A 16,907-nucleotide genomic window follows, 5' to 3' on the forward strand; every position below is an offset into this window, starting at 1 on the left:
AGTCACAATGCAGCACTACAGCTTTGAAATGGATGGCAAATGAAGGCCATTTGTACATAATCACAGCAGATAGAAGAATTCAGGAGCCCTACAATGTGCTGTTGAGGTGGAAAGAAAGACCTTGGTCTATCTGTGGCAGCCAGTGCGGCTAAGGTTCGACGGGGGTGTCGAGGGGTCTTTCTTTTTTTTTCTTTTTTTCCAAGAAACAAGCAAATCAATTCAAATCAAATCAGCTTGCTAGCCGTGACATTTAAACAGTTCAATTTACATCCTTATGTTAAGAGGAGAGCCGCTCTCTAAGATCCTATTCATTCCCAAAGAAATTAGACGGCTATATTTCAGCCGCTTAATAGAGCAAATATGTAGCTGTACTGAGGAAGAAACCGTGTCTTCTCAGGCCGTACAAAGGGCTAGGCATTGTGTGTCATTATGAGCGGAGGACAAAAACACAGACAGACATAATACACATAAAGTAGATGTGGGCACAATGCATGTTATGCATGCAGTACAGCATCCTTGCACAGATGAGTGTGTAGTGAAAAACATGAACGTATGCAAACATAGTCATTGCTGCTTAGTGTATATGCGGAGGGCTGCTGCCCTGCTGTGAAGGCTGGCAGGCACTTTTGTCATGGTGGTCCTTTTGTTTCATATCAAACAAAACGCCACAGCTTTGCATGCGGCTCCACTAATTTCTGCTAGTGTGACCCAGGCATTTATCTTTGCCTCTCACCATCTCTCCTCCTCTGCTCCCCCTAATGTGGCTCTGATAGCTTCTCAGGACGATAGAGGTGTCTTCAGGCCAGGGTTGACACAAATGTGCACGCTTCTGTCATACGTGCATGCACACAAACACACATAATTAAGCAAATACAGATTCATACAATATGTGTGCACCCACATGCAGACATAAACACCAAAATACGTCTAAAGGCAGACAGACGCAGGAAACTGCACTAACACTCAGATGCCCGCAGCTATGGAGAACCTTGAGATAAAAACAAACCAGAAGCAATAGATGGGCAAGCACTTTTCGAAGGCAGGCAACACAAGCACACAGCATTAGATGAAGGGCTTTTCAAAGCATTCATATGCAACAAACTTAAGTGATTTTTTTATTTGCATTGTGATGACCTCAGGTGAAGGTTGCACTACTTACAAAGTATTTTGAATAACTATCAATGTGGAGTAGTTTCGCACAAATTAGAGGGTTATACTTTCAGTTTAGCAATATGTGCTTGTACTGTATGCTTGACTTCGATGAGCAAACATACATAAATATATATATATATATATATATACAGTATATATATACTGTATATACATATATACATATACTGTATATATATATATATATATATATATATATATGTTTTTTTAAGGGAACTTCTTTAAAAACTAGTAAATGTATTTTGTTTGTAGTAATGGTCTTCAATTGATTAGTTATCAACCTTTCTACAGAAAAATCGCTATTTTAAAAACGAAAACAGCGGTGAACCAATTGCACCTGACTAGCTGATTTTTTGTGTGTGTCTGTGTCTGCGAAATATAGCACAAAAAAAAAAAAAACTAAGTTGGCAACCATAGATTGACTGTTGTATTCGTGCAAATGGAGAATTGACCTGGGGGCAGGACTGTCCAGTTGATAAAAACTGTATAACCATGATTAAGTAGGGCCCGCACATGGGCTCAAGCCCAGGGGCCCACACCCTCCTATGTCCGGCCCTGCCTAGAAGAATCGCATTGAAACAACAAATACCTATTAGATTATCAAATATTAAGTTATCAATAAAATTCAACTTGTGATCCTAGGATAAATTAGTGTTACTATTATCTAATGAAATCTGAGAAACCAGAAGTTGACAATTTCAAACACATTTAAAAATGAAAGAACACTAACAAATAAGAAAAAGATTTAGTGAACATAAAGCTGTTTTTCTTGCACTGCATACATTAAAGTTGGTAAACCATTTAACAGGGTTGCATGAGTAAAAACCATAAAATAGAAGTCTGCTGGACAAAGATGACTTACGCCATATTTCCATGAGACAACAGCAACGACAAAGGTAAGGGTATCCAGAGTTAGTAAATGTAATAAAATCAAGAAATGTTTAATTTTACAATTTCCACAATTACAGTACAACTAATGTCTAAAAAGCATGGCTCTTCAAGCTAATTTGAAAATATGAACTTGTTGCATCCAAATCATGAAGAACTTAAAAGGAAAAGGGTGTTACGCTTCCTCTATTTCAGCTGTGAATCTCTACCTCAAGGCCTCTAAGTCTTGTTTTTATGAGTACAATAACATCAAGGCTCTGTCAGCAATGTCAGGACAGCTATTATGTCCTGTCATGGTAAAGAAGAAGCTAAGTAAGATAGTAAATCTTACAATTTACTTTTTGATCCAAATTCTAACCTTCATCAAGGTTAGAGTAGAATTGATTTTCACCATATTTTATTTTCACCATAAAATACGGAGAATATACGTTTTTAAATGAAAGTAGCTCTGTAGCGTGGCAGAGTTCTGCTTAGAGATGAAAATCACCATCAGGTTGGGAGAGCTCAAAGTAGAGCTGCTGTTCTTCAACATGGAAAGGGTTTTGTTTAGGTTGTTGTCAGTGAGAGGAGAACTAAGGGGCAAACAAGGAACATAATGGAGGGGTACTATATCTGTGTTGGCCCCTGAATACTTTTGGAAAATGTTTGAAGCTAGTTATTGGGAAGATGTCTTCCTATATACTGTACATCCTGTACGCATAACCTTGTGAACCAATGAGAAAAGGGGAATGAATGAATGACTTCTCTTAAATAGTAAGTTTGATCTAAAATAGGAGAAATTGGAAATAAACGTTGCTGAAAAAGTATTAAGAGATCAGCAGGAAGTTACATTCAACGCTGTGACCTGGTGCCCTGCATAGAAAGCATAAATTGCAATAATCTACCAATCTCAGTGCGAGAGATTGGAGGACAAAAAAAAAGTAGAAGGAAAAAAATGGCATAGTGGAACTTGAGTGTAAATACCTGAGAAAGGACGAAAACTGAAGTGGTATGGCTAATTAATGATTTTGTAAACAAAGTTAAAGCTGAACTGTTGCCGTTATGTAGAAAAATGACTGTGACCTTGTTTAGAAAACACAAAGTGAAACAAAAGTGAAATGAAATGATTAAAACTACAAGCACAACTTGCAAATATAATTATGGAAAACTGAACTGGAGATACCCTGAAAAAAATAAATAAAATCCCTGCCTGTCTCACCTGAGCAATCTCATCCCACATCTGACACCTGCCACAGCACACATTATATTTACACAAACAAAACCGAAGATGCCAGAGAAAGACTGCACATCAACAGAACGAACACTGAATTGAAACAGATGGCATTACAGAGAAACTGTGCAGACAGCTTTCCGGAAAGCATGTACAGTTTATATACAGCGTGTTCACACAGGACACTCAAAAATCTGCAACTATGTTTCTGAGGAGCTGTTGTAGTGGCTGGCTGGTTGGCATCCACACTTTGCTGTACTGGGGGACAGATGCATTCTTACGTAAAACATTATATAATGTTGGCCTGTCCTATAAAATAAGTGCCTTCCATCAATTTCTAAGAGATTCTTAAACATGGTCTGGAGATGGTTAGACAGAATTTTTTCAACATAACTACCACAACTTTATACATGGATCAAAAGATCTAGCTCAGTTAATTAGAAAGTTGATTTATTTCAGTATTTCTCTTCAATAAGTGAAACAGATATTCTATAGATGTTTGAAAAGTATAATATTACGTAAGATCAATGAAAAAGCCTTGTTAAATAAGAAATGTCAGTCTGCTTAAAATTATGTCCATGTACTATAAACTGTATGCACTCCTTACATGGTCAAGTCTCCTTTTGCATTGGGGACATGGATCGGCCTGTGGTTCTGTTGAGTTGTTAAGGAAGCCCAGGTTCTTTAATGCTTTAATAGCGGGCATTCAGGTTGTCTGGATAATTGACTTTGGTGTCTCTTATTTTCTTCCTTGCAATGCTCTATGGATTTCTCTACAGGGTATACGTCAGGTAACTAATCAAGCACAGTGATACCACGGTCATTAAATTAAGTATTAGTAGTTTTGGCTGTGTGTATTATGTCCTGCTGGAAAACAAAATCAACATCTCCATAAGGCTTGTGAGCAGATGGAGGCATCAAGTGCTGTAGTATGTCCTGGTAAATGTCTTGGTCTTATAAAAAAAAATTAGGCGGTGGGTCGAAACCCACAGTTGAACTCCTCATATCATCACAGACCGAGGAAACTTTAGACTGGATGACCAGCAACTTCCAGTGTGTGCATTTCCAAATTGTTTCAAAATGAAATGCAAAATATTCTCGTGTCTGAAAAAAATACTTTCAATGACAGAGACAAGTCTGATATTTCTGGTTCAGGATGGACCTAACAATAAGGATACACCATTGTGTGTGGACATGCCATTCCTACAATGACGAAGTAGCATAATATTAGTGTTGAAAATTTATGTTGTTTCGTAAACTTTATGCAATGGTTTCTGAAAACTGATTTTTTTTTTTTGTTTTACTATATGCCTAGGTTATTAATGTCAATATTTATCACCATGTGTGGAATATATATGTTTATTTAAATTACTGAAATAGAATAGTGTCAAGATGTTGCATAATTCACTAAGATGCATCTGTCCTTCAGTAATTTTAAGTGATAGGCACAGATGAAAAAAATAAAAAGAAAGCAAAGCAGAGCCTCCAGTCTCACCAAAATTTTTATTTTTCTAATCAGATTTACTGGAATATTTTGATGTTATGACACAAGCGGTAGAAATAAACCAGCAAAACAGAAAGGTGATATCATGTAACAACTCATGTTTGAGCTCATTATACAGTGAGACAGATGGGTGACAACTGGTACAAAACTTGATATAATTGGTGTACTACAAGCTAAAAAGAAACAGTTTTTGACAACTGAGGGAATGCAATTTGTGGTCCTTTCAAACTTTACAGCTCAGAGAGCTGAAGAGAGAGGAAACAACATAGTGGCCGAAGGTCTGAGGTAGGAAAAGAGAAGACCACAGATGGATGGATGAATTTATATAAAGTGGCAAATGTGCTAGACTGGAGAAGCACACAGCAGTACTGTAACCTTACAGTACTACTTTCTGTTTACCTGCCTTAGCTTCTACTCAAAGGCAGTTTGTTAGCTTTTGATTCATCTATAATTAGTTAGTACACACTGTGAAGTGTTTAAAAAGAATCAAATTGCATTGAAACACTTGAGTGCTCTAAACACTGGCTAACATGCTCTGCGGCGAGGGGAGCGAGCAGGAGAAATTAATGTTGGGCCTTTTGATGTGCTTGATCAGAAACGTATTTATTAACTGCAAAGGGGAGCGGTAATTAACCCGCAGACAGCTTGTTTTCTCTGGGTCTTCTCGTGTGTCAAATGGTTCATCCCGAAAGGCTCCGCTCGCCACATGCCAGCTCATGCACACACATTCTATCCCTTCGGACCACTTTCTCCTCAATTAAGTAGACTGTGAGTGTGTGTATGTACTGTACATGTGTGTAGTTGTGCTGACATGAGTCGATAAGGGAATGCATAACAAGACTAAAGAATTGCATACTGATGAATTTAAAACCTGAGATTTAATATAATAATCTTGCATGTGTGTAAGAAAGAAGATTTGGTTTTTGTACTACCAAAAGACAAAGAGCTTGTGGTAAAGTACTTACATTTTTAAAATAATAAAATAACTTCATATGTAGAAATTTAAAAAAAAAAAACAACAGAAACCGATGACTTTAAGTTAAAGATCATACAAACACCTGAAACAACATAATTTAACTATCTTGCCTCCAGAAGTAAAAGTATCTTTTAAATGAATATTTTTCCCATTATGCATTATGCTTTGCATTGATATACATATGATGTATATTCATATTTGTTGCAGGGTTTTCATATGACAAGGTCATGGCATAAAGGTAGTACGTAATGCGCTCACTGAGTCTTTCCTTGCACACTCACACAAAGAGAAAGAATATGAAAGAAACAGAGATAGAAAGATTCAAATAGAGAATAGATGGTCTTCGTCACACAGCGAGAAAACCCAAGAGAACATGAGTCTGTCACAGACAAAACACCACATGAATATTTAGTAGTTAAATTAAAATTACAAAATAGCAAAACAAAAAAAAGAGTAGGTGAAAGAGATGGACAGAAAATATCCCGGTGAACACCAGTGGGACAAGTCCAACTCTTTAATTCCCCACTACCCATGCTAACATTGTGCTGCCTGTCTCCTCCTCCCTTCATTTTAAAGAAAAGAAGAAAGCAATCTCCCAAATAATACAGGAAGTAGTGAGCCTCGCAGTATATCCCCTATATCAAACAAAACAGTCCAATGTATCAGCAGAGGTAATGAAGTGTAGTGCTTTGAAGTAATAGTATTGCAAATCTTTATGAAAAAGCAAAAGCAGTTAACAAGATATCCGGCATTGTTCCACATCAAAATTTCAGAATTTAAAAGTATTTTTCATGCATTTATGAATCCTATCAATACTACATGATGTATATTGTTTGGGAAACATAAAGCAGCAGGATGCATGGTAGAAGAAAATTACATTGGAGAAGGCAACCTTTCAACATAATATTTGTTGCATACCATATACACTTATGTGGCAACAGTACATAGTGTCAAATTACTTTATCACAACACAAAAGAAAATGGTTTTAAGTATTGATTTAACTTCTATGATCTGTTCATCCTAATCCCACAGTGTATCTGTAGTGTTATGGCTGCAGTGGGTCTCTGCCCTTTTTCCTTGCAGGGTTCTGGAGACAGGCCTTCTGCAGGTGTTATGTTTTGCCCTGATTGGTGCTGTGCTGCTTTAAAGCTGCCACGGATGCAGCAGACAGTAGGCTTTTCCCTCTCCCTCCTCAGAACTCCATTTGGTTTGGTTTGTATCTTATGGATGGGTTTTGTTAGGCTTGTTTTGCATCTGCTTTTTTCTGGTTAGCTATGGGTTTTTGCATTAATCTATTTTGGTTTCTCTTTTTTTTTCAGGTTTTATTTCTTTAGTATAATTTAATAAATTCAATTTCCATTAAGTCAGAAAATCCTTGTGTGGTCTCCTTTAATGTTACCCCATCAAATAAGCCTGGTGGACATAACAGTAGAAAAAACCCCCAAAACTGACACGTTAATATTAGGAATCATCATGCATGAAGTCCAGAAAATATGTTAAAGTACAACAATACAGCACCTTTCAAAAATATCCATACCCCTTTTCTGTATTTATCACATTACTACAAAAGAATTGTGTGGGCGGTGATGCTGGAATATATATGGGACTCTGTTGCCTTTAGGGCCTTTCTGGTCCATGTGTACCCACTGAGGGAGTTGCATTTACATTCTTCAAAACAAAGGTCTCAATTTACCGGTTTGTTTATATTCCAAACCTAACTTGAGGTTATGAGATGTGAATCATGAAGAATGAGATCCTGGATAGAAGAGCATGAAATGAGCTTGCACCATAGCAGGCTCGACTTGGTTGAACATATGATCAGAAGAACTTTTGGGAGCATCCAGATTGAAGGAGACCCTGGCGCAGACTAAGATCCTGCAGGAGGCTGTGTGTTGTATAAGATGTTCAAATTTAGGGATGATGTTTCTCAATATAATGCAGTTTAAAACCTCCACAACCTAATTCCTGACTTGTCTCTGCCATCTTTGTTGGTTGTTTTGATGGTTAGACTTTTACTGGGATGAAATTACACCCTAGGGCCTTTTATTTTGCACTGCATTTTAATCATGGTCATGGGAGAAAAGGATGTTGAATATAAATACACACCACTAATCTCAAATCTCTTTCAAAAATAAAAAAACAAACAAAAAGAATTCCAAGAGTCACATTTCTTCCACTTCCCATTTATCAGCAACATTGTGTTGGTCTATCACTTAATATCAAATACATAGAGCTTTTATTGAAAATCAGTTTAACTTCTCTCCCACCAGTTTCCATCCTATCCACTTTTTGTCTAAAGAGATTTACAAGGTACTCTCATGCCAACATATCCAAAACCCCACTCTTCCTCATCTTTTACCCTGTTTTTGATGTGTAAAGGAGGCAGACAGCACAGAAGGACAATGATAAATCAGGCTGTTGACAGAGGCTGAACTTTCACAAAGAGCATAAACATATTTTGTTCTATGTTAATGTCTGCTTTTTTCCATCTTGCATAATTTGTTTCATGGAGGACCTGAAATGTAAGAGCTTCTGCACAACATTAAACTGATACTTTGCTAAGGCATGTTTTGATTAAATTCAGCATTCAGTTTTTTTAAAGGTATCAGTCAGGAGAAGAGAACAAAAGTGGTGAAAAAATGTTTAAATTTACCAAAGTCTAAATTTACACATTTCACACAGTGCTGTGTATACTACTGAGATCTGCTGCTCATGGGTGCTCATTTATACATTTTCAGCGTTTCATGTGAAGTTGCAAACTTGAATCTAGTTTTGTAGATAAAACAGAAGAATGACGTTCAGCATCTCAATGTGTCTTTAATTAATAGGAGGTAAGGAAGGCAGGTGAAAAACTAGCACACTTACTAGCTCAACGAAAGACAGGCCTCCGTAGCTGTGGGCAATAATGAAGACATTCTTGGCAGCAGCTTTAGACACAAAGTGGTCCCACACGTAGAGCATGTGTTCTTCAGAGGAGGTGTTTTCCTTTAACAGAGAAAAACAAAATCAAATGTGACATCTGTATCAAAGAGAAACAGAAATACATTTAAGCAGACTTTGCCTAACCAGTTAAAGAATCAGCATTTATTAAACTGTATTGATGCTTTCATTCTAAAATATTAGATTCTTAACCCTAAAGGCCAGCAAAATTGGAAAAAAAATATTAAAAAGTGGTGCTAGCCTAAGGTAGCTTTAATAAAAAGCCACACTTCAGCAGATCAATAAGTCTTGCATTTTGCAAATGCCCTAGATGTAAAACTCAATAGAGAGGATGACATAACATTTAAATCTTAATTTGTAGCCCACTGCTGAATCAATGGCCCATCCAAACACCAGTGAGGGCATAATAGGAAGACACTAAAAGAAGGTCATCTCCTGTTTGCTGTTGCAAACAGGAGATAAAAACATGCACACTTCTGCCAATGTACTCACATCAATCTCATCTGTATGTGTACAGGCACACAGGCATCCAGGTTCATGGAACTGGGAGACATGTTTAATTAACCTGAGATGTAAGTGCTTATCCAAGGCTAGCAGTGAACAATAGTAAAAGTACAGGCCAGAAAAGGGCAACCGTTAATGAACTTGGGACATTGATTCTAGGCTTTGATTTCCTATCAAACTGTCTGGTTCACAATAGAAATCAACAACGCATACCCACAAGAGAATGCTCTCCACCCAGAGCCTCGCTGACTGGAAACACCTGTATCTTCCAAAGCAACTCCGAAACCATGCCAGAGAAATGCTACCCCCACAACACACAACCACACTGACAAGCACCCGCATTCCTACTAATTAGCATACCTATGCATGTAAAAAAAAAAATATCTGAAAATAAACAAACACACGGCCTATGGAGAATGGAGCCTCATCTGTTAATTGAGTGTCAAACTGTTCAATGTGACTCAAAACAAATAATTAGCAATATAAGGTAAAGGACAAAGGATGTCTCTTCGGAGACTATCCTGTTAGTTTCCATAAATGTGATTGCATTTTAATAAGATAGTACATTACAACAGAAAGATAATTACTTTAACTTTCACTTTCCAAGGGTGGTAATTGAGGAGAAAGTGTAGAACAAAAACACACATACACAAACATATAACAGAATGTGGTTTAAACAGAACTTTTAGAGGATAGTAAACCCCCCTTTGAATTGATGAGCGTTTTGCTTGCCTGCATCTGTGCGTACAAGTCTGTGTAAGCTTGTAGCATTTGATGATGTGCTGACGTGTATTTTTAGTAGTAGTGTTTGTCTAGAACTAAATTAACCTGTCAGGCTGTTTGTGTTTGCGCCATATTAGCATGTGGGGGTTGTAGTGTCAGCGCCAACCTCAGTTCACAGAGTGTGATGCAAGAGCGGGCAACTCAACGTTACCCTGCCCTTCTACCATCGGTGCAGTGCACTTGTTTCACTGTGTGCGTGTTGTGTTTGTGTGTGCGTGGGTATGTGTATGGGTTCTGGGCATGTGCGCAGTGGCTGGCTGAAGCAGAGTTGTCTGTCTGAAAGGCTGTGACATCAAAGTGCTTTGAAGTCTCCCTACTCTCTCTCCTCCACCACGTCACCCTTCATCTATGAGGTTCATTTCATTAGTCTGCCTCCTCATCCTCACTTTCTCCTTCTTGTCTATATTCTTTGCTCCTCCACAGATGCCACCTGTTTTCTTTCACACACCTTTTTCTCTCCTTTTGTCCTCCTCTCTAGTCAACCTTTACTTGAGAGGCCTGACATGCGTTTGTGACTTTATGCAGCTCTTAAGTCTGTGCATGTCACCTCTGCTCCACATTCAAAATAGTCTTAATATGCAGGCTAATCAGAATTAGTGTCTTGCAAAAGTGTCCATGTTACATTGAATCTTGATATTTTCTCATCATACAGCAAATTTCAATAGATTTTATTGATATTGTATATACAGTACAGACCAAAAGTTTGGACACACCTTTCTAATTCAATGGGTTTTCCTTATTTTCATGACTATTTATAAGGCAAGAAATCCCACTTATTAACCTGACAGCTACACCTATGAAGTGAAAACCATTTCAGGTGACTACCTCTTGAAGCTCATCAAGAAAATGCAGAGTGTATGCAAAGCAGTAATCACAGCAAAAGGTTGCTACTTTGAAGAAACTAGAATATAAGGGCTATTTTCAGTTGTTTTACACTTTTTTGTTTAGTGCATATTTCCACATGTGTTATTCATATTTTTGATGCATTCAGTGTGAATCTACAATGTCAATAGTCATGAAAATAAAGGAAACTCATTGAATTAAAAGGTGTGTCCAAACTTTTGGTCTGTACTGTATATGACAGACCAACACAAAATGGTAAAGGTTTTGATTTTCAAATCGTTGAGCCCCTTTTAATAAATTAAAATCCGGTGCAACCACCAATCTACAAAAGTCACCAATTTTATAAATAAAGTACACTTGTGTTTACTTTAACATCAAGATAATTTCACTTGTTCTGTGACAGCCTAAAAAGTTTGATAGAGAACATTAGAGAGCAAGCAACCTCATGAAGACCAAGGAGCCCAGCAGACAGATCAGGGATAAAGTTGTAGAGAAGTAGAAGGAAGATTTAAATTATTAAAGAATATCCAACACTTTAATCATCTCACTGAGAACTTCCACCATTTGAAAGTGAAAAAAGCATGACATAGCTGCAGACCTACCTACACATGGCTGTCATAAGTTAACTGGATGGAGAATAAGGGCATTAAACAGAGAAGCAACCAAAAGGTACGAGTAACGGAGATCCACTGTCTAGGTGGAAAGACAGGTAGGACAACCATTAGTTGTGCCCTCCAAAAATTAGTTATTAATTACAGAACACTAGAAAGAATCCAGGAGAACTAGTAGAAGTCTGTCACAAGCAAGCCATGAAGTGGATGCAAGCATGATTAGGTGAGACCAAACTACAACTTTCTGGACCAACATGCAAGAGCTGCAAATAACTGCAAAGTCCAATATTCCCACTAGCACAACATACAGGCTGGCAGCAAACAGGGAAGTTGGTCAAAATTGATGAGGAAATGGTGACAGTAAATACAAGACAATTCTGGAAGAATATCTTTTAGAGGCTGCTGAAGACGTGAAACTAGGGCTCATAGCGTAATGGCACTAATCAAACTACCAGATCTTCAAAGCAATACTTTAACTAGGAGCATATTATTATGCAAGAATGGGTCACCCCAACTACAGGCATACATCAAAACAATATATTCCAATCTGACTGATCGTGAGCTATTTTGACAAATACAAATGCTGGTTTGTAGATCTGAATAGGTGATATAGTCATATCCAAAAAATTTACACCTTTGGTGGCAAGGAAGTAGGTGGTAATGGTAAATGTTCTGACTCGTGACTTGTCAGTCATAGTGACCAGCTAGGCAGACAACTTGGGGATAAGTGAAAATCCCAGGCGTACATTGACATGTAAATGTGGATGCAGGTGGATTTAAGTCCACAACTTTCCAACTGAAACATGACTACTCTTCTCATTAAGTTACAGTCACCTATATTTAGATAAATGACAGTTTTCAAAGTTTACTACATCGTGGTTCCAAATGCCAATTAAATACATTGATCTGAGACTGTAGGTTAAAAAAAATTCTAAAGGGGTGTGAATGTCTTTAAAAAAGCATGGTAGCATATAGATGACATTCAATTTTCAATAAATATTTCACTGACCGGAGACTGATGTCTTCAATTTGACAAAGAGCCCTTGATTCCACCCCCACCAATTTGCTGATACATTAGCAGCAAAAACAAAGTGACTGAATACCTGGCATAGAGCTGTACTGAATAATCTAAACAACATTAGTTTATTGCTGCAATTATTTCCTGAGGTTAATTCGCTGAAGTGGAGCATGCTGCCCTGTGAGACCGACTTCCTGTCACCAGCTCTCACATGAGGTATTTTATTTTTTATGCTTTTCTTCCCAGAGTTTTTCTACACAGTCTGTGCTGCTTTTGTGTGTTTGTGTGTGCATCTGCCAGCCTTGTCAGAATAGCATTCAAACTGTGCACCTGTTGCCATCTTTCTTCAACCATGACTGTCAAGGGACATTTGAGGGAGGATGCTGTTTGTGTATGCGATGAGTGGATGTAAAGGGATCTATGGTTACTCCTCAGGGAATACAAAGCAGAAAAAAAAACTATTATAAAACTAAGATAGAGTTAGGTCCAAACATTCTTAAGAAGCTGACAGCTAACTATTATCAATCAATCAACTAGACATAATGAAGTTGCCAAAAGTACTGGAAAATATAAAGTTATTTTTTTAATAATTACATGGTAATTCCCTGAAACAATATGGCTGGTAATTTTCAAGTGCTGGGGATGTTCCAATTTACTTTAAATTACCTAAAAATCGTTCATTTTGCTTATAGAGTCGCATTTAATTGCATGCATCTAATGGACACAAACGCAACACACACACATATGCACAGTCAATTTCACACACATGCTCCTGTTTTCCTAAATCTAGCCCAGTTTAATACTGGTCCTGTGTTTATTCACTGTGATGAGAAGCAGGGAGAAAAAAAGAGATGGGTTGCACAGCAGCCAGAATAACAGGACCAAAGCCAACACAAACCAAGTGTCTGACCAACACAGGAAACAATGAATCCAACAACATCAACACACTCTGACAAACAACCAGTTAAGACCTCCCTGCTCTCCTGCCTGCTCCTCCTCCTTCATCTAAATGACAGAAAACAACTGAAAGTGCTGAAGTTTCTGGCTGGAAGACAGTCAGCAGCGTGGAACTGGAAAGCATCTCGTGGGTAAGAGCTATTCTACTTTTTTGCACTCCTCTACAAACCTTTTAGGGAGTGCCAAAACTGTCGGAACAGTGTCACGGGATTTCTAAACAACTTTATTAAATCTGGACTCTTTTGCTAGTGCAGCGATGGTTCCAACCTTTGAAAAAAAGCTCACTTAAATATTTCAAGGTGTAATTCAGAGAAATATCTGAGGTAGAGGCTAAATCTATCCAAACACTCATAACATGGCAGAATCCAGGAGAACTAGTAGTAGTTTGTCACAAGCCATGAAGTGGATGGCACTCATTCTTCTCTTATAGAACGAAGGCAAACAAGTAGCTTATTCAGCCCACACAGTCCCTCTCACACACTCTACTTTTCACTGAATATAGTGCCTTGCCAGACTACTCAAAATCCCTAAAATATTTTGCACTCAAGTAACAACCACAAACTTCTATGTATTTTATCAATAGTTAATGACACAAACCAACACAAAGTACTGGGAACTTGTAAATCAGAAGAAAAGGTATGCATAGGTTTCTCTGGTTCAGTATGTCAGATAAACACCCTTTGCTGCAATGTTTGCTTAAATTCCTTTGAAGACTGTAGATTCTACATGTTTAGCTGTGTTTCTCTCTTAGATGAATTTTCTGAAGGAACTGAGAAGAGCAACATGACATGAGAATAACTGGACATTCTTGAAGCCAACAGATGTACATCCTTACTTCAGAGGACGACTTCCACCAGAAAGATACAGTTTTAAAAACATGCCAGGAATATTTTTATGATTGGAGGCATTCACGTCTACAGGAATAATGTTCAATTTCTCAATTTGTGAGTTTCAGAACTTTTTTTTTGTTTTTAGAACACTATTATGATACTGTCAGCATGCAAATCTGAGTCTACCTGGCCAGGTGCTGCACTGCTAAGGCTTCACTGAGTGTGAAATGATGAACAGGAGTGAAACTGCGTCTAGTAGCTGTAACATCTAAAATAAAATAATAATCCATGTTGGGCTTAACAAAAACATTGTTTAGCATGCTGCATGTATTACTATTCAAGGTCAAGGTTGAGGGGGCAGCAGCCTAAGCAGGGAGGCCCACACTTCCCTTTCTACAGCCACTTGGGGTGGCTCCTCTGGGAGATTCCCAAGGCATTCCCTGGCTAGAAGAGAAAAATAATCTCTCCATTATGTATTTAGCCATGGTTTAATTCCACTGAAGTTCAGGTTTCACTGACCACTTCATGACAAAGGCTCACAACAAAGAAGCACAAAACTGTTGAAAACTTATATATATATATATATATATACAGTATATATGTATATATACAGTGAACCCTCAGCATAACGTGGTTCACCTTTCACGGCCTCGCGGATTTCTTTGTGCAGTTTTTTTTCAGTGCATTGTATTCTGCGTCCTGATTGGCTAAACAGTCTCCGCGCTTCTTCTCTACCTGTGTGTCAATAACGTTACAGTATTTAAATATACATAATACAGCTTGGCAAATTTTGGTAAATGTTTTTGCCCAGTAGAAAAACAGAGCGACAACAACTACCGATAACTATGTTTTTCTTTCGAAAAAAACTCACCTGCACCACAGGCTTCAGAAGAAAAAGACAATAGAGAGCGGAGTGAGGCCGCAGCGTCACATTCAGAGGCACAGTGAAATACGCGAGTCACAATTTGTCCTACTGTACTTCGTATTGACGATTAAAATGATTATTTTAATCGTTATTTGTAGTTATTTGTAAGAAAGCGTTATATTTGTTTAAAAAAATGCTTGGGCCTGAAAACAGGTTTTATTCTTTGGTTTCAATGTAGAGTATTTAATTATGCTGTACAATAATTGTAAAAAATAAAGGTAACTACTTCACGGATTTTGCCTATCACGGGTTCTTTTCGGAACGCAACCCCCGCGAAAAACGAGGGTTTACTGTGTATATACATATATATATATATATATATATATATACACATACAGTATATACACAGTATATATATATATACAGTACAGACCAAAAGTTTGGACACAACTGTGTGTCCAAACTTTTGGTCTGTACTCAATACAGACCAAAGGTTTGGACACACTTTCCCATTGATTTCTCAATGAGAAGGTGTGTCCAAACTTTTGGTCTGTACTGTATATATATATATATCTATATCTATATATATATATATATATATATATATATATATATATATATATATATATATATATAGATATATATATATATATAGATATATATATATGTGTGTGTTTTCTTTTTAACCAGACAGAAACTCATTCTTGACTGCATACCTTCCCAGTCATACCTGTTGGTAGTCAATGATGGGAAGTGGGGTTATTACAATGTAAAGTAAATGAGCAGACCAGGAAGCTGGTCATTTTACTCTGTCTTTTTAGCAGAGTACCAACATTAATATCTTTTTCATTTTACTTAATTTTTTATTTCTATGTGACATCATTAAAAAGCTTAGAATCCACACTTTCAGAATGTCTAGATAACTCAAAATATCCAAAATGACACTTTGTCCTGGTTTTGTCATGGCCAGTCATATTAACTAAACAGTTTTGTATGAGATGCTCAAATACAAGAATATGGTTTTATAACATAACTTTTCTTTAAACTTCTCCATAATTAAAGCAATAGACTGTCTTCTGTATTTCTTGGTCTTCATTATGTTGTTTGTTCACTAATACTCTCTGTAACAAACATCTGAGGCCATCACAGAAGACTTGAAAAATGCTTTGAATCTGTAAGGAGATGAGTTGCACAGCAGCCAGAATAACGTTTCATATGCTCCACTGTGTTCGTCAATGACATAAAATCCCAATAAAATACATAGGAGTGTGTAGAGGCAATGTACAAAATGTATAAATCTCTTCTATGGGCATGAACAGTTCTGCAACTCACTGAATCTTTCAATCTCTCCTTCCTGTATTGTGCTCAGGCCACACACTGAGTTAAGCGATTCACAGTCCTAGTCATTACAATCTTTAATATGTCAAGCTCAGCACAGAACAAACTTGTTTTCATTTGGCCTAATGATTAGATATTAAATAAGCAATGTAGCTAATTACATGTTTGGTATTAGCTAATAGGTTATTAGGACAAGTTAGTTTCTGTTTGTTTGTGCACAATGGCATGCTTGTCTCTTCGTGTACAATTAAAAGTGGTCCTGTAGGACACCTGTTTGCAATTGCAATCCAATCAATGGCTGGGACATGTAGTCTTTTGCCATCCCTCTCTCTCTCTTCTTCCTTCCCTTTTCGTATTTGTTTCATTCTTTCCTCTCCTTAAAAGCAGACGGAAAGCTCAGACGAGCTGGAAGCTGTCTGTGAGCTGATGGGTCCGCTTGAGCTGGGGGAAGGAAGGTATGGAGCAAATT

At 37.5% G+C, this 16,907-nt stretch overlaps 1 protein-coding gene across 1 annotated transcript in view; it reads right to left on the minus strand.

Annotated features, from left to right (window-relative positions):
• arb2a (ARB2 cotranscriptional regulator A) overlaps nucleotides 1-16,907 on the minus strand; it is a 161,548-nt gene that overhangs the window by 74,321 nt on the left and 70,320 nt on the right. Inside the window, exon 8 of the mRNA XM_032577461.1 lies at nucleotides 8,615-8,734. Coding sequence (XP_032433352.1) covers nucleotides 8,615-8,734 — 120 coding nt within the window. The remainder of the gene's footprint in view (nucleotides 1-8,614; nucleotides 8,735-16,907) is intronic.

This window comes from Xiphophorus hellerii, chromosome 12, assembly GCF_003331165.1.
Source record: "Xiphophorus hellerii strain 12219 chromosome 12, Xiphophorus_hellerii-4.1, whole genome shotgun sequence".
Taxonomy (NCBI): domain Eukaryota; kingdom Metazoa; phylum Chordata; class Actinopteri; order Cyprinodontiformes; family Poeciliidae; genus Xiphophorus; species Xiphophorus hellerii.